This window comes from Falco biarmicus, chromosome 3 (genome assembly GCF_023638135.1).
Source record: "Falco biarmicus isolate bFalBia1 chromosome 3, bFalBia1.pri, whole genome shotgun sequence".
NCBI classification, from domain to species: Eukaryota; Metazoa; Chordata; class Aves; order Falconiformes; family Falconidae; genus Falco; species Falco biarmicus.
In genome coordinates, this window is record NC_079290.1 from 65,698,831 (window position 1) to 65,717,936 (window position 19,106).

The following is a 19,106-nucleotide window of genomic DNA, read 5'->3' on the forward strand; positions in this document are numbered from 1 at the left end:
TAGCAGTGCAGCAACCTAAGCCGAGAAAGGTGGGTTTTGGTTTTGTTTCAAACAAGTGATGAACACAAAAATATGTTATTTTGAGTGACTTGGAGAAACAACAAATAACATCCATAAAAATCTTGATTGGGTAGTTACGCTCCTTGCTCTGTATCAGGCAAACTTTCCCAGCCAAAGGTTCTCTGTAAAGCAAATCGGGAGAACACAAGATTTCTTTTCAAAGGTCTTAAACTCTCACTAGCCATGCATGCATGTGGCGTAGCTCATCCATATGAAAACATGACACATATGAGAATACATGGCTCTGCTCTGTTCCTTTCTCCCATTCCCATTTCTCCTGCCTATGCATTTTTATTTCCTTCATGTGTCAGCCTTGGTGCTTACCAAAGTTTCAGTCTCTTGACTCAAGACAGCCTAAAACCACCCACCATTTTGGTCAGGACAGTCATTAACCCAGCTGAAGACTACACCAACCTTGCAACAGGGGCTGCCGAGTACTAGAAGTGACACAATGAAGGTGAAGTGAAAGAAGCAGAGACTAGAAAAGCAAAACTCTTTTCAACACAATTTTTCAACACAATTTTGAGGGTATTGGTCAACTGTTTTCAACACTTGACCAACACAAGTTGGTCAAGTATATAAACTCATTAAGTGATGTTTTCTCCTCCAATGCAGTTTTCTCTCTTCTGTAACCTAAACTTATGTGGAAACTGAACTACAAAACAATACTATTCCTCTCATTAGTAATCATCTTACTGGTTTCCTTTTACCTCTTCAAAGGACTTTCAAGATCTTTCAGGGTTTATTGTTAAAAGCCACAATACTCCATTCAAAAATGCTTTATATAAAATACTTGTAGTCTATTTATCCTTGCTAAACAACTGCAAACATTACTGTACTCTTTGGTGGGTAAGTAGGAGTTTGCTAACAACAGGAGAGTTCACACCAGCTGCTAAATAGTGCTTTATGGCTATATACAGGATAGTAGCAGTAATCCTTTAATACAGTTAAAATTTCAGAAATCAGAGAAAGAGAATTGTTTTGGGAATGCATGTGGTGCCTAGGCAGACTGCAAAAACCTTGCAAGTTAAGAGTTCAACAGAGCATTCAACACAATATTGTCAAAATTGTCTTTGTTGGTTACAGCAATATAACATGTGGCAGCTTCATGTGATTCAATCTGCTAGCAATGTACTCAGTGATGAGAACAAAACAGGAAAAAGCTGCTTTGGTCTCTGAGAAGATTTGAGAGCCCATACCACTCTGACACAGTAATACAACCTGAAACATCTGTAGTCTCATGAGATTTTAGCAGCTTAAGAGGACATTCTGGTTTTGCACCCTTTTCACCGAGTTGAGATTTGGCTGTCATCAGAGCAACTCTCCACCCTCCTACTCCTGCAAGTACAACCACTTATTCAAACCTGCTGACAAAACAGGAACAGGTTAAATTAGTTCTGGGCCAAAACCGAGCAAGCTAAACCTTTCACTTGAATACTTCATGAATACTAAGCACTTCTGGGCTGCCTTCAACACATCAGATCTACCGGAGTCTAATCATTCATTCCTTTAAGCAGTGAGCACCACAGTGTGGACAGTATCTGTCAAAACAGCCCAGATAAATGAAGCAGTAAGAGATTGCACGCGTCTAAGTGTCAAGGCTACTCAAGTTCTTTCAGAGGAGATGTATACTACAACAGTCTGCCTCAGGTTCCCTTTGCTACTGAAACTCTAGTAATGGAATTAATTGGTATTTTAAAATTTCTTTTTCAGAAATGCATTCATTTTATACTGCTAGACCACTCAAAGACAAGGAAACACTAACTCCTACAGCTAGAGAGAATTTTCAAAATATTGATAAGAAGGCATCAGACAGGATGAATCCATTTTTTTTTTTTTAAATGTACCAGCTGCATTTCTGTACTGCATTACTTGAGGCCTAAACTACATTTACAACAATCATCCCAGGAAAAATGGCCTCCTAAACAATGTGTAATACCTAGGCTTAACAGTGTAAATTAAGCAAAGGAAACATGCTCTTTTAAATGTTTTTATTACAGAAAAACAAAAGGCTTACACTTGACTTAAAAAAAGCAGCATTATTTTGTGAATTCAAAGTTATTACAGTGAAGTTGCTTCAAGAAACCTTCAGAGGTGGAAGAAAAAAAATAAAATGCCAGATCCCCCCTCAGACAGCATCATTGCATGACCACAGCAAGCCCCTCAGATTCATATCACTTCTGACACCCAGTTTGTAACTTTTATGCTTTTTGTATGCTTTTCTTCTCCATGTGTCTGTCTTGTTGGATACAACTGGGAGAAGGATTTGATGAAAATGGCAGTACGTTTAAAGTTTAATTTTCAACAGCTCAGTACACATCTGATTGACATTATATTTCAGAAGTCACTGAGACACATGCTTTCCTCCTAACTCTAGCCAATAAGCGTTACAGTTTTAACAGATCCCAGTGTGATCTGTTTCTTTCACCGCGTTTATCATATTCAGGTTCGTATCTCAGAAGATTTCTCAGCAAGTTATTTGGTTACTACTGGTTATGAACACAAACAAAAATAACAGCTCATAGTTGAAACAGTTCTTAGTAGCGCAGCAGAATTCAGAATTATTTTTTCTTCTTTACTACCCACCATAGAAGGAAAAGCAGCGATCCAGTGACCACTTCAGTTCTTGTGTTGCTCTAAGTTTCCAGCCTGAGTTAAAATTAAATATGTAATGGATCTGTATTTGAAATCTTAACAAAAAAGAGACAAATCAAGAAAACATATTACTGTCTTAATAGTCCTACGTTTTGACTATCAGCACTGAGTCGGGCTAAAGTCCAAAAAAATTTACAGGCTTATTATTTTTATTTTTTTTTTTAAGAAAAGCATCACGCCACATGAAAAACTTTCTAAAGCAACATCTCACTCTTCAAATATATGCTAAAACTACACCTCAAAGATTCTGAAAGAAATAATCAAAAAGCAAGAAAACTCAAGACATGTGCAATTAGCTATAATGACAAAAATTAGAAGAGACAATTCATTGAAAGAAAAATGAGAAATCAAAAAGGGAAAAAAAAAGTATCAGACACCTGCTATTCAGTATTCTATAAACTCACTTTTTTGACTGTCCTCCCAAAAAAAAAAGGTTGGACTCAAAATCGGATGTGGAATTTTTCTGAAAAAGATGCCTGAACTCCTCAAATATTGTTTATATTGTCTGATAACAAAAGCTTTTCAGGTCAGGGAACTACTTATTGTACTCAGAACTGCAACATGAAGCCTGCTGTTACCAAGCTACTTAAACGGAAGAAACAAGTTTCTTTCCTACAAGGTAAAAGGATAGAATACATTTTCCCTGGTTCTGATTTATATCATCATCAGGTTTACTGAGACACATAACTTCTCTGTTTAAGCTTACCAATGTTTTTTATTTAAAATTCCTTAATTTAGTGCAATAGCATAGTAAATTATTACATGATCAAGCTGCCTAATAAGGACATCATGATCTGTATTATACAGTAATATACCCTTAAAAAAGGGAAAAAAAAAAAAAAAAAGAAAAAACCCAGCATGAATACTAAGAGGAAGAGCACGTAGGTTTTGTTTCTGTGGTACTCTGCTTGACATTGATGCCAAAAGCTTCTTTATAGCTTATCCCTGGAGATTTTAACCCTGGACACAAATTAGTCCTTCTCACAGTCACAGGGTTGTATTAAAAGTGACTTATGGTTAAACGGGTAACAAAAATGCATTATATTGACCAAACTCTAGGAATGGTAAGGTAATATTACGCTCCATTAATTCCTTCCTCCAGCATAAGTAACAGTCCCAAACAAAAGTACCTTAAACATGTAACACCATTCAAAAACCCTTGTCATTGGAGAGTTATGCAAAATTATCAGAGGGTGTTTATATTTACTTCTTCCTTTATCAACTTATACTGTGGATTCAGAAAACTTAATGATCATTTGCACTGTAAGTTTGTGTAAGCATTTGTACAAAACAATTTAACAGGCAATCACATTCTAAAAAGTTTATAATGTACTTTTGGAATATTTTTAGCTGCTAAAGCACTAATAAAGAATTTAGCATATAACTCCCACATCCTATATGAAGTAAACATTCCTGACTGCTAATAATTGTATTATTACAAGGTAAACCAGTCCTCTAATTCCTAACAATTTACATTTAACTTGAGAAAACAGAAAAGTTTGGGGTTTTTTTTTTCCCCAAATTAATGCGCAACAGGTAGAACATGTAACTTCTTGGAAGATTTGAAAGTTGTCTTTAGCTATCAAACTCTGAAAGACTTTACAGGTGTCTTAATCTTTCTTAGGTTTCAGCCTTTTTATAGGAATGAGTGTTTAGCTGGGCTATATTAGTAGTAGTTCATCACATACACTGAGGTCAAGTAACAACATCTTTATCCCACTGTTCTGGAAATGAAAGATTCAAAACTCCTTAAAAAAATGGTGTAGAATTGTACCTGCAAAATTCTTCAGTTTAAATTGTCTTTGTTGATCTATTCAAGACATTTAAGAGAACATCCATATTTTTTTATGTCAATTTCTGAGAAAATTTGAATACATGCAAGTCAAAACTACCATAATGCAGACAAAAAGGTCCTCTTTCATGAAGATCATCAATAAATGACTACCTTCGATAAATAAGTCTATTTAGAAATTCCAGAGAATTCATTTGTTAAACAAGTTAGTCTTTTTTCTTTTCCATTATGTCTTTCTGTTTAAGCTCTCCATCTGAAAGTTCTGTATATTTTCCGTTCTTTTCCTCCTCTTGTTCTTCCTCACTGCCTTCATCCGTGAGCTCCCGATCACCGTTTTCCTTTTTAGCTGCCTCATTTTCATCTATCCCTCCATCTGTATCAGCTGTGCAGATTCCGTAACACATAATGCTGATGACCCCCAGGGGCAACCCAAAGAGAAAGCATCCCAGAAGTGGTGAACTCTTGAAAACAGACTGTTGAAACACAAATTTCAAGTAAAAAACACTTTCAGTGAATATACAAAAATTACCACATTAGTACTTATTACTCTGTCTATTTATGCAAAAACATCCAAAATGACAGCCAGTTTGTTTTTTGGGTTTTTTTGTTGTTTTGTTGTTGTTTAGATTTGGTGGATGTTCTTTCTTTTTGTTTCGTTTAAGTTCCCTACCCCTCCCCCAGAAAGAAGGAATCCTCATTTTAACAATTCCTACTATAAGTTTATAGAAAAAGACTCAGAATTTCAAATATTACAATGTTGCATTGGGACAGCTAGTGTTAGCATGTCAACTGTATATCCTATTAATTGTTTGAAGCTTGAGAAACAACTGTTCTAAAAGTGTTCAAATGAGACAGTCCATCTCTAATTTGTGCCTCATTCTCAAAAATTAGTTTGAGTAATAAGGGATCCGCAGAAACATTCTGTTATTAGACAGCTTCCTACTGAAGAGTAGTTTAATGGCACAAGAGGAAGGACTTTTGGTTTCAAAACCTGTTTGCTAAACGCTGCACACTTCCCGAAATTTGGAAGCCACTCATACAGAAACATGTTTCAATTTAAATTCACAGCACAGGTTTTTTGCTTGTGTAGGACAAGTGAAGAAACGGATTTGCGTACATCTTCCCAACAAAATTCTGTTAAGCATAATTAACCTGTAAGAAAGATGATTAAAATATCTGCTTTAAAACTACACTTCGCATAGTATTTAATCCCCTTATTAGACTGAAATTGTAACTTCTCTCAGAACATAGAAGTGCTATCAATTTCAGTGAAAGCATGTCAGAAGGGTCAAGGAGAAGGTTTTGAATTTTTCCTATTCTATCTCTTAAAATACATGTCAGGCTAATACAGAAAAGGAGTGAAAAGTGAAGAAACGAATGTATGTGGAATATTTAACACACAAAATATTATTAAAAACTTTAATCAAGAAGTTAATTTGGCTTGAATATAAAGTATATATATCTGTAACAGATACACAATATATACATTATAAACAAACACCTAAAAATATTTCTAAACTCTCTGAAAATATTTACAACTTTATTGACAAGGGCACCATCTAATCTTATGAAAAATAAAACTTACTACTACAGTAGACTTGGCATCATAGACTACTCTCTTGATTCGTTGCAGAAGTCCATCACCACCCTGTGCCTGAAATTTCAAATGGAACCATGTCAAAACTGCTGACACTTTCAGTTATGATTCCAAAAGTTCATTCTTCAGACCTTGCAATCTTAAGTCCCTTTAGAAGGAAATGAAAAGTAATTATTCTTGCATCTCATGATGCCCAGACACTCCCAACTTCTCAAGCATGGATAAACATTTCAACAGTCTCACGAAGAACGTTTTAAAAAATCAGTGCATGCTTCAACAGTGGGCTGGCTTTCCACTCTCTCACCATAGAGGAACACCAACAGAAACTACCAACTGTCCTGATGTAGCAACTATAAAGTTGCAGAGATCTTCCAAACTTCCCTGCACCTGATGGTATCTATTTATGGACTATGACAGAAGCAGCTAGAAAAATCTAAGTAGTAACAACAAGATATGGAGGTACAGTAAAAAACATCATAAAACTTCAGTCAAGCAGTAACAGACTATACCTACATTAGCACTTAATTCAGCAGTCTTCAAAATAGCTACATGAATCTGAAGGCAATTTGTCTGTTTAACAGGACCAGTTTTCACTTGTCTTAAGTTGCCAGAGAAACAAAACTACATTTTAGAAGTCAACTGATCCGCACTTGACCCTGAACAAACCCCCTCAAATTACAAAAAAATCCACAGAGATGAAATAGACTCACAGAAGGCTACCTATATCACCTTACAGAAAACTACAAGAAAGTCAAGCTGAATAATCCAAGACTTCCCATGGAAGGGTGGAGGGTGTGGGGAAATGTTATGCTTCTCAGAAATTTCACTGTGTTTCTGAAAGTCTTCATCCTATTACTTTTTTACAGGCATGCTTTGAAGACTGTCATTCCTCAACAGCTGCACAATTTCTTGGGCCTGAATATAGCCAAAGACATGCCATCTTATGACTATAGACACCATTTAGTTTAAATGAAGTACATCCTGTGCTGTCTGTCTTGTATTAGCACTCTCACATACATATAGAGATGTGAACTTAGACAGCTCTTTAATCATTCTAGCTGAAATACTGCAAACAGAATGTAGAAAGTTCTAAGTGACACTATGGCAAAAAACAAGGCATCACAAACAAACCTCCTCAACTTTAAAGAACAGAGAAATCAACTTCATTTGTTGTTTTAACCAGGATGATGTATTAAAAGAGTGAAATAGATGTTGACAACATAATTCAGCGCAATTAAAAAACATTAAAAAAAATGACAAATGAAGAATAAAGACCCACCAAATAAGTTACAAGAATACCCCTCACCTTGCAACAGCAAATATACCTATATTACGTTGCTACATCGATTTGTCAGATTAAATAATCCAAAGTACCTCTTCTGACTCAAACTATCTACAGCATACCACCCAATGACATAAAACTGCTGGTATAACGTAAGGTAGGATTTGGCTAACACAGTAAGCATCCAATATACAGCGAACTGGGGCTTAAACCAACATAGGCTTCTCCCAGAAAGCAGTCAAATGATTTGTTAGCACTAACCCCCTTCATGGCAAAGCCTTCTTGCCCTCTAAGTGCAAATAAAAGCTCTGATCCATGATCTCTTTCCAAATTCACACAACGTAGCCTTTTGTTCAACTTAACAGTATACTGAGTGGAAAAAGGAATCTGAGTGTGTTTTCCCAGCACTAAAAAAATGTCCAAGCCATCAAGTCCAGATGGATTTATTAATTCTGCTGTTTTAACAAAGGCCAGCTCATTTTTAATTTTAGAGCAGAGAGAGAGGGGTAAGCTTGTGTCTGTCTGTAATATGCAAAGCAAGTATACTATGTTTTTTGAATTTGAACCTATTATACATCAAGCTACTGGATTTATTAATTTTCTGCCAAAATAAAAGCTAAGTTGAATTATGTATTCACTATAAAGTAAATTTTAAACAAATACATTTAAAGCAAACCAGGAGATGAATAAAAGCTCTCAATTTACCAGTGAAAGCAGTAAAAGGAATATCAAGAGAAGTCAGCTAACATTATGCTATAAACAAAAAAAAGCTTGCTTTCCACAAGAGGTTCTGCAGTCAGAACAGCAAGCAACAGCACACCTCAAGGATTCAGTCACATATTCACTGACAGCACCCAAGACCGGAAGACAGACAGGACAGCAAGACAAAACACATGGTATAACAATAACAGTAACCAATTTTTTCCCTACTTCAGGACCTAAGGAAATAAATACCAACCAACATATTCCAAGTCACAATGAGGACTTACTTCAGCTGTACCATCCAAGATATTGTTAATAAACTGAACCATGTCTTCTGTGTTTTCAATGTGCCTATCTGGTAGAAAATACTGCTGATTGGACGTATTCAATACAACAATAGTAGGGATTGTCAAGTCACTGAAAACATAAAAGAGATCGTTTATACATTTAAAGAACTACGGTGTAAAACATTGCAATTCAGGTAACTCCTACATCATTCAAAAGGGTATCCATTAAACTTCACACCGTGTGAGTTCTAGAGGGAAGAGAATCACCTGAATGGTAGAAGTATGTTTCTCACTGATATTTTTTCCTTCAAAACTGTGCCAGTAGTGCTATTGAAGCTTACTGCATTTTACATACCCACACTGACTGCAAATCAGATACCTTATGACTTACCAGCTAGTACAAGATTACAGATAGTAGCCTTGTATATGACATACTATTAGCAGAATACATTAAGTGTTTTAGTGCACAACAGCAAAAACATAATCCAAAAATTCAATCCCATACAGCCATGGTCCAGCTGATGAGGCCTATCAATCAATTTCTACCTGTGTCAAGTCAAAAGAACAGGCCATACCAACCAAAGATTTTCTATGTCTCTTTTAGATATGGCAGATGAGCTACAGAGCTTTTAAACAATTATTACACAACAGTTGACATTAACCTACACAAGCACTGTTTCATATCACAGAATCAGAAAGAAAGAAAAAAAGAAAGATTAGAAATTATCTCTGGAGATAAACCAGTATTCAATTACTATTCAAACTAACACAAAAGTCAAAATTAGATTAGGTTTAGCAAAATTTAATACTGCACAAGTGCATTGTCCAACAAGATAGATTTAAAAAAATACATTAGGTAAGGTGAAAAATCTCTTGTACTCTTTGCCAATTTTCTACAGTTCTGTCAATAATGAATTTAAATACTAGGTGGCCTTCCTCCAGAGCAGAAGCAATACAAACCTTGGTTTTCCACATTTTTACTCTTGTTTAATAGTGCCTCAACTCATGTACAATTGTAATCCATGTAATATTGATGATGATCTCAACCTTAACTGTGGCTATCAATCCGTAATCAATTATTTCATGAAAATACTGTTTAGTATTTACTCAAGATTCTCATTATTCTTTGAAGTCATAGAAATTATTCCAAATTTTCTTAACACAATTTAGGCTTTTTTTTTTTTTTTTTTTTAATTTAAATTCAACTCCAAACCTACAGGTGAACAAGTTTAATACTGACACATGAAAATTTTCCAAACTCTCAGAAAGCTAATTACTTTGAGACTTAAGGTGCAAACCACATTCTCAGTAGTCAAGTAGAAAGCATGGTGGCACCTCAGAAAATGTAAGACCAACTACAGAGATAACAAAATAACATCACGCTTTCAAAGGAACTTAAAAAACCCCCACAGCTAAACAACAAAACTGTCTACTGTAACAACCTGCAACATAAGATTCTCTAAATACAATTTTTACCTTGACATTTTTATTCTCTATTTATTAGGAACAAACAAGAAATGTAAATAGCAAGAAATCAAACCAAGTCAGGCGTTTTTGCAAGTGCCTGGTAAAAAGTTATCAACCTCTGTCAAAACACCTCATCCCATCCCAGCCAGAACAGAATAAATTCTATTACTCTGATGTAGAGGATATCTGTTCCCCCTGTGTCATCCCCCCCCCCCAACCCCGCAAAAAAAAAAAAAAAAAAAGAAAAAGAAAAAGAAAAAAGTGCTTCTACTGCATTTAACAGTCTGGTAACTGAGGTTCTTGGAGTTGGTTGCAGCACAGCTGAAAGATAAACTCCACACAAATTTTACACGCTATACAGAGATTCACTGGTGAAGAAAGAAATTATGATGTCTGCTAATGGAGTTACACCCAAGTTCATAAGTGTACTTCTATCAGGGACTACTACATCTACCCCCACGAATCATACAATATTTTGTCCTTTGTGAAGAAACAGAATTTGTTCCTGTGTGCATCTAGCATAGTAGAACAATATTCTGCAACAGCTTTCTTGCTATTCAGGAGGCTTATTCTATTTCCACTTGCTGCCATCTAGTGGAAAACTGGACCACTTGCAATACGGTTTTACTCTAATTACTCAAGCAGCCAAATGAAGAGCAGCTACTTAAAACACTGAACATTTTTCTGCATTCTTTTGATGCTTTCCACTTACGCTGGAAATGTATATACTGTAGTTACAAAATAATTAAAAGCCTATGAGTACTTTAACAGCAATTTCACATGTACTACAAATTATAAAATAAGGCATTTTGCTGATTAAGTTAAACAATCCAGCTGAACAGATCTTGCACTAAATCACTACTGCTGCAAATGGCAGTTCTGTCCTCCCCTTCATTTTCTTCCCCCAGGGACCTTACATCCCTCCCCCGCTTCTTTGCACTGGTTCTGGTACTTGGCAAAATACACAGGAAGACATTTCAGGGTTTTGTTGGATCTGCAAAGTATCTCCTCCACTCCCCTAGCCAAAAAAAGCACTTTTCTGCCAGATAAACAGGCTGAAACAGCTCAGTACTCAGACATAAAAGCCTGCACAGGAGAAGCAATTATTTGAGGAAGGTCTCAGTTTTGGCAACTATAAAGCACCAGATTAGTCACATCACTTAATTTCAATTGAGACACAGCTGTTTTTAAATTAACTGTATTCAGGTGTTAATCACAGACATTCCACAGAAATACAGACCTAGTGCCTCCTGAGTCCCTGTGAAGCTCCTAGAACCTTTAGGGGCACAAACACATGCTTTGATGCCCAAGAAAGGTATGAGCTGGCATATTGACCGTAGCTTTTTCCCTTCTTTCACTCAAAAGGCCAGAGGAGAACAAGTAGTCAACTGTAAAGGCCAAGCAACTTAAATAATCATGCATTTTTAGACAAGGGCAAATGTCAGGAGTCTTGTTAAACTACTTATATATTTCAAAATGTACCATGTACGTATCAAGTGCAGACATCTTCCATGATTAATTACATTTTGTGGTTCTTCTCTGAAGAAGCGTATTTCTATGCATGTCTTAAAAATGTATCAGGAATGAAATGTGCCACTTCAGAAATTAAAACCACAGATAAGGCATAACCATTATTTATATTTCCTGTTACAAACTGACATAACTTTTGTCTAGTGCCCTGTAATTTTAATAAAGGAAAAAAAATCCCCCAAAACAACACAGTTCTAGTAGACTAATTAATTTAACAAAATAGACCTGAAATATACTTTGTCAATCAGCATTACCAGTAAACCAAACATTTAATATTTATGCAGTCTAATTTAACAACCAACCAATACTATACTACACGCTGAATTTTTTTTTAACTCATGAAAGGTGATAATTCTTCGTAAGTTTGTTTTCAATTAAATATACTTAGCAACAAGTACAAGAGAAGAAAGAACATTCAAATAAGAATTTACTTACTCCATTAGTAAACTATTAATGTAATCATTTCCATCCATGTGGCCAAACTGGAAATCCCTGTAAGAGCAGCAGTGAAACACAGGATGAAAAAGAAAGCAGAATAGTAGGTTTCAGCAAAAGTTCTTCCTTAAATATTTTTCCGACAGCTGAAGATGAGAGCACACATTCAGTAATATAATTCAAAAACTGACAATCTACAAGACAGTCAGCATCCCAAAACACACTCAGTTAAGGGAATGGTCTTAGTAAATATGAATACAAAAGCAGGCACTACAACACATTTCATGGAGAAAAAAAATGACTGATGTCTTAGAAAGGCTAAAGCAGAAGTTCATTTAAGATATTGTAGTACCATGTGTACCCACCTGTGAAAGTTATCCCGATAATCTCTAGCAACTTCCTGAATAATAGATTTCAGTCTAGAGGGGGGGGGGAAAAAGTGACACTGATAATCCAGGATACACCTTGTCAAAATACAAACAATAAACTTAAGATTCCCCCAGTAAGCAACAAGTAGTAACTCATCAGTAATAAGTATTCCCTGTGCCATTAACAAAAACCACCTTGCTCATCTTGATTGGTTCCTATGGGTTGAAAGACTATCTACCACAGTCTCAATGTGATAAAACAGTCAGGCTGCTTTGCTCCATCTATTGCCTTCTGAAGATGCAGGACTGTGACTCTGAAGAAAATCCAAAGTAGTCTGGGAGAACAGCATACACAGTACTTGAACAGTATTTTCTTAGTCTAATTATGCATGCAATCAGAAAGGGACAAGGAAGGTCTTGTTCATCTCAGTCTCTTCAGCAAACACCAACTCAACTGAAAACACCCCTCCTTAATGGAAGTCCCACAGACAACTAATATATAAGCACCACTAAACTCATTTTTAAAGCAACTGAGCTGAAGGACAGCCATTTGCTTAAACTTACTAAGTTCATCTCAAAAATAATCTGAACTCAATTACTTTCATCTATATTTAAAAGATGACACCATAGCTTTAAAGAGCTATGTCATCACTGTTTGCTCCCGTGATCTCATTAACGAAGGGCAGAGAGTGATTGATACAGGAACTCCCATCATCTCACTGAACTCACATGTGCTTCAACAGAGCCACAAATTAAGTAAATTCAGTAGGCTGAAGTCAGAAACTGGAGAACATCCACCATTAAAACCATTCACTTAACATAGCGTTTCTTAACATTTAAGAAACTTCCCCAGTTCTCTGCGTCATGCCAGCACATTTCTCCCATAGTGTCACCAATGCTCAATTCTGTACCTGGTATGTTCCAGTGAAGAGTTTTTATCATCAACGACCGCAATAGCCACAAGTTTTCCTACAATAAGGAATAAAATACTTGAAAGCATTTAAAAAGAAACACATTCTCAGACGGAAAATACTCCAACTTAAGAAGGTTAGATACTCTCCAGGGACAAGAATTAGTTTTAAGTATAAACCAACCTTGCTGCCAAATATCCTCTTCCAGCTGTCCAAATTGTGGTTCTCTTAATGCTACCGAAAATAAATACGTGGCTTAATGCCACACCACTAACAGTCTATGAAAAGAATATCTATAGATAAAGAACTTAAATGGGGAAAAACACAGATAAAACTTAACTCCCTACTCAAGCTGCACATCTGCACATACCTGAGGGTTTGGAAACATTCATTATATAATGGCAATTAAAATCAGTTTGTAAGTGATTGAATCACTATTGTATGGATTCATTAATGACTGTTTTTCACACTATTGAAAATTTGCAGTAATACTCTTATGGCAAAAAACATGGAAATTCTAGACTCTGCCAGTAAATGGTCATTACATCAGAGAAAACCCAAAACCAACAAGCAAACCCAAAACTTATTTCACAGACCTCTGACAGAGGAGCTTAAAGACCAAACACCAGAATATGCTGATCTTTTTCAGGATTCACTTTGGGAAGTTTTTCTGATCAAAAGAAAGAAAAACCCCAAAGCCTCCTAAGATGAACCAGATCAAAACATGTTTAGAAAGCTGGCCAAAGGTTCTCCAGATCAAGTATATCCTGTTCGGAAAGCAGATCTTAAGTGTAAGTCGTCAGCTGGCTTAACTAAAGCCTCTAGAGTGCGGAAGAACAGTTTGTTAAGTCTCTTTAGATGCCATGATCCACTCAAACCCTGCCCCACCAAGCCAATCTATTGCTCAATGCCTACCAATCACCACACCACAGAAAGCACTCCCCTCTAAGAACCAAGCAATACTGAAGAATTTTTAGGGCAAGAACAATCATTCAAACCTAGGCTTTCTTAGGGAATAGCAATAGCTTCCTCCCGTCCCACTTCTTCTGTACCTCAGTTCTCACTTTCCCCACCCCTTTTCATACCCTAATACACTACCTAGTGAATATACTAAGAGACAACGACTTTTTAGACTGGAAAAGAAGATGCAGATAAATTCCAGGTACTTACTGTGTATTTATACATAAAGCTCTTAAAAGAAATGATTGTTTCTCCATTGTATTAAGTCATAGATTATTTTTTTTTTGTAATTTGAGGAATTATTAGACAAAAAATTAACAGGAAGAAATATGCTATATTTAAACAATTTCTAACAGCATGTCTGTAAATAACCTTTTAAAATGTAGGTTTCACAATATTAGTTTCACAAACACTTAGAGAACCTAGATATTTCCTAACCTTTAAAACCTGAAAGAACTTAAAAGTTGCATTGAGTATAAATTCTTTTGAAACAGAATGCAGATTATAAGGTGTCCTGACCTGGAAAAAAATTGCACTTAAAGTATTTCTTCTGCTACTTCAAAGTATGTAACCCTTAAGAGCGGCACCAGTCATCTGCCTATTCCAGAAGTCATTTGGCTGCAAAGTTTTCATCTGCCTTGCAAAAGATTTTACTAGAGAAAAAAGCTAAAGTATTCCCGTACAGGTCCACTTTGGTACCTCCTTCTCCCCACTTCCTTACCATATCTAATTTAAAGATATCTGAATCCATTAGATGTATCAAATGTGGATGTGTTTAGATATGTGTTACTTCTAAATGCAGTCATAAAATTCCCTGCAGATATTCCAAGAATGAATATATAATTTATGCAAAACATAAGCTGCTCTTAAATCAAAAGTCCCACTAATCTTTTTTGGGACTACAAAAAGATTAGATGTGGGACTACAGGATTAGATACACTAATTTTTATTGAGAAAAGGACTAGATAGGCTTTGGATGAAGCCTCTGGTCAACAAAACAGGTCTCACCAATATCAAAAAAAGATTGGCACTACCAACTCTTAATTAATTTCTGAGGTCAAAAACCCCACATTCTTAGTACTATTTTTTTCTTTAGTGTTAAGTACAAGGGATGCCAAAGAGTTTAGTGGTAGGAGCATCTCACCTGTATCTCCAAGTTCATACAGCGTAAAGCCATCTACATTAAGATAACCTTGAAATCTTTCTCTGTTTATCCAGGATGACAAATCACCATCTTCATACTCTATTAAAAAAAGTAAAAAAAGGTAGGCAATCAGATTTATTTCAGTACTATAGAGGCAAACGCAAAGCATGAAAAGATGTTTTGATGATTATTTTTCCCAAATTAAGGGTAAACAATACTATTCTGGAAGATAAATGTGACTGAGTGCACAAAGGAACAGTTTCAATCCCTGTTTTTAAATGGAGGGGGTCAAGTTTCAACGAAAGTAGAGATAGAAAAATACAGAAAGCAGTATTTGTGAGAGACCTTAATGAAATAGAAAGAAAACAAGGAAAATTATATTTTGCATTAATAGCATTGTGAACGTAAATGGACAAATTTTTATGTATGATTCAGAATCAGTTATACTGAGGGCTAGTTTCAGATGTTGGATGTTATAACCCATAAAGAATCAAATTCTAACACACACCATCAACACCATTACAATTAGATCTTAATCACAAGTAAAACAGGAAAACATAAACATACATGATGCATATACATACACACATATAATGCACATTAAATAAATTTGTGTTAAATCTTATTGTATTGAGTAAATTAGCAATAACTTCAGGTTAAAAACTGTCATAAGATTGCAGCAAGCAATTCTAAGCATGAAGCTTCCCATAGATCTGCATCCCATTCCCTCTGCTATGAGGAAGACAAAAACCCAAACCAAAACACTAGGCAAGGCCAGAGCATTGAAATGGATTTTGCCAAGTTTTTCTTACAGTGAGTTATTCAAATTTCTGCCCAATCATAACAGCTGCCCATACAACCTTATCCAGTCTTTTATATTGCATCTTCCTAACTTGTTTGATTGTTTCCAGTACATTACAGAAGAGTAAAATTTTTACAAAGGAAGTCAGAAGCCTGGATTATTATGAGCCTTGTGCTTGTTTTGAAAGATTTGGGAAAAGCAAGCAGCCACACAGGAAAACGTAATTCAGAAGTGTTTCTCTTTGACAAGCTTGCCTTCTCCAGGCCTGGTTTTAAAGAGAAAGAAAAAAAAAAAAAAGGCTAATCAAGGAGTCTGTAGAGTGAATTTTTATCTGTAGGATGATTAGTAAGGCAACAGATTGAAGAAGAACACAACTAACACAACTACAGCCTTTCTATGAAATCATGAAGAATATCCTTGATGGCCCATCTGGAATATTTTGCTGTGGTACTACTGATCCTCAGAAATTAAAACAGCAGAATAATCATCTGAGTGATGTTTTCAACTTAAAAACTTATATTTAAAACAACCTTATCAAGATTAGATGTTTTCGTAAATAAGCAGTGCAGTGTATCTATAAGCCAAACCATGATACGCAATGTAAGTGCATGTGTGTATGTGCACCTAACAGACTGTAATGCATGGGCTTTACAGTATAGTCTGAGAATAACCTGGCACTTATACATGGATATCCACAAATACGGCTATACACTTTTTATATAAATGGCTGGTATACTGCTGTTAATGATGTTAGGAAGCACTACTAGTTTACATGCTGGACAAGCCACTTAAAGTAGTTTATGCAGCCTAAACCTACGTATTAACTGCTACAGTGACAACAGTCCATGTCTCCTTAACTACTTCTTGTGAGTGAGTTTCAGCAAGGAAAAACAGACCTAACGGTCAACCGTCCTATGTATGCATAGTATGCTCCATCAGTTATATAGGGAGAGGTTATGCCATCTGATCCTTTCCCACTACCAATATCCAAGTAACACAAATGTGAACGTCACATATGCTCAAAGGTATCAGTCAAGGCCCTCCAAATTTAAACAAAGAACAAAGGCCGAATCAGTTTCCTCTTCCTTCACAGCTATCGAAGAAAGGCTTGCTGCATTAACAAAGCATACAGCCTGTATTGCCAAGGCATAAAAAGCTCAAACTGGACTCTTACATAATCTCTGAGCAGAGTACACATTTGAAAAAAATCAAGTTAACTTTAAGAGACAGAGATGTGACTGTCAGGAAGAGGCCTTCAGAGAAAATCTGATTAACTGTTTGGAACTGCAAATTCATCTTGTGTGTGACTCTTCAGTAACAGTTTTTATTTTGTATATGATGAATTTGGACAGTGAGTGAAGGGATAACTTTTTTATGTCCATTAATGCCAGCAAAAAATATAATAATAGAAGCTACATCTTACTGAGAACACAAAGCAAATATCATCACTCCTACTTCAGTATTGCTAAAACCAAATGCACTTTGTTCATAAAAACTAATTAGTTTTTTCTCTTGTCCTTCATGAAGAAGCTGTTATTTATCATAAAATTGGGGAATTTCCCGGCACACCAAGACAACCTTCCAAAAAAAAAAAAAAAAAAAAAAATCACAATTGTTCCAGTTTTCTCCATAGGTACTTTAAATATCTTGTCTTAAGGTAATGTCCACTTTTACTTACCATCATAAACAAAGTAAGTTCCATCTTTGAAGACCAAAACAGCAGGCAATTCAGGCAGCGTCACGTACTAAAAGAGGTGTTTTTCAATTAATCCATGGAAGATGATGATTTTTAAACAAGCAAGCAAACAAAATCTTAAAATGTGGAAGTGTAGTCCATGGGGAAAATCTCAACATAGATTTAAATGTTTTCTGTCTACATTTACTAAAATAGCTTTCTAATATGCAGAAGGTGATAAATTAACACAACAAACATTTTCGAGAGGTAGGTCTCACAAAGTATAAATGAAGCAGGATTTTTACTAGTATCTGAAGTAGCATGAAGAATATTTTATTGGTTGGATGTGAACTTCAGATAGATCACAACTTGAGTTTTATCAATCATGCTGTTCCCAATTTGTGCTGTTGTCAGTATACCTGCCATACCATTAATTCTATTAAATGGACAGTCAATATTGTAAAGTAAAATAGTAACATTGCTACCATGTAAAACGCTCTACTAAATCTGGGCTAATTCCTGTAGTTCAGGCTGACAGGAATATAAAGGCATAGCTTCAGCCCTAATTTAGGCAAACAGAACAATGAATGCCTGCATTACCACCTGTATACCATTACATTATATTTAGGATGGTCAGCAACTTACTAAAAAAAAAATTACAGGCTGTAGAAATCTTTCCCTTGGAACCTAAAAGAATCTTACTCAGTTCATGTCTTCAGTAAACTGCCACAGAAGCAATACTGCATCTACTTCTCACTGCTTGCTACCATTCTAAGTTAAAATTCTCACAGCACTTGTGGTTAATAAAGGACTGTCTCATGAGCTTAGTTTTGATGGTGATGTTGGCTGAATTGTCTAATTTACTGATGTTTGGGAAACAACAAAAGTATCGTGAGTGCTTTTCCAAATTGCGTGCCTTCTGCAATTATTCTGCATTATCTTTTCTTGGAAATAAAACATAAAAGCAGTAGGTTTATAATGTAACAGCTTATATGAATGAGCAAAAAGGTGGCAATTCTAGATGATGCTTTATTCTCGTTTGCCCAGAACAGTTTAGCATCTTTAAAGGGCAATTCAATCTATTTGCAACTTACAGCTTGCAAAAAATGTCTGAAGCTTGGAAAAACATTACCTAAGGTGACAAAACTAAGCCTAACAGTGAATACTGTCATGCAAAATCTCACTACAACTTACAACCAGTGACCGTAACATTTTTGCTTCTCTCTGTAGAATATTGCATACCGTTACTACTTCAAGTTTAAATGACATTTGTGGGAAATTACATTTAGTAGGAAAAACAGCTCATGGCTTACATCACTGATCACACAATCTCAAAGAGTTCCAGCTTTTTACACTCTTTCCACTGCACGAGTGACCAGTACTTTTCTTGCTCATCTGGGGCTGAAGTGCAAAGAGCAATATTAAGATTGAGGTAGCCT

General features: G+C 35.7%; 1 protein-coding gene across 3 annotated transcripts in view; it reads right to left on the reverse strand.

The window, feature by feature from the left end:
• Positions 1–2,036: 2,036 nt before the first annotated feature.
• TMX3 (thioredoxin related transmembrane protein 3) overlaps positions 2,037–19,106 on the reverse strand; it is a 29,567-nt gene continuing 12,497 nt past the window's right edge. Inside the window, exons 8-15 of one of the 3 annotated variants that reach the window (XM_056331797.1) lie at positions 17,671–17,737; positions 15,191–15,289; positions 13,087–13,144; positions 12,173–12,226; positions 11,808–11,864; positions 8,376–8,505; positions 6,093–6,161; positions 2,037–4,980 (exon numbers count right to left, since the gene is read on the reverse strand). In XM_056331797.1, the coding sequence (XP_056187772.1) occupies positions 4,714–4,980; positions 6,093–6,161; positions 8,376–8,505; positions 11,808–11,864; positions 12,173–12,226; positions 13,087–13,144; positions 15,191–15,289; positions 17,671–17,737 (801 nt within the window). In that variant the 3' untranslated portion in view covers positions 2,037–4,713. Of the gene's footprint in view, positions 4,981–6,092; positions 6,253–8,375; positions 8,506–11,807; positions 11,865–12,172; positions 12,227–13,086; positions 13,145–15,190; positions 15,290–17,662; positions 17,738–19,106 lie in introns of those variants that run through there. The other 2 variants (XM_056331798.1, XM_056331799.1) reach the window with 2 other exon arrangements.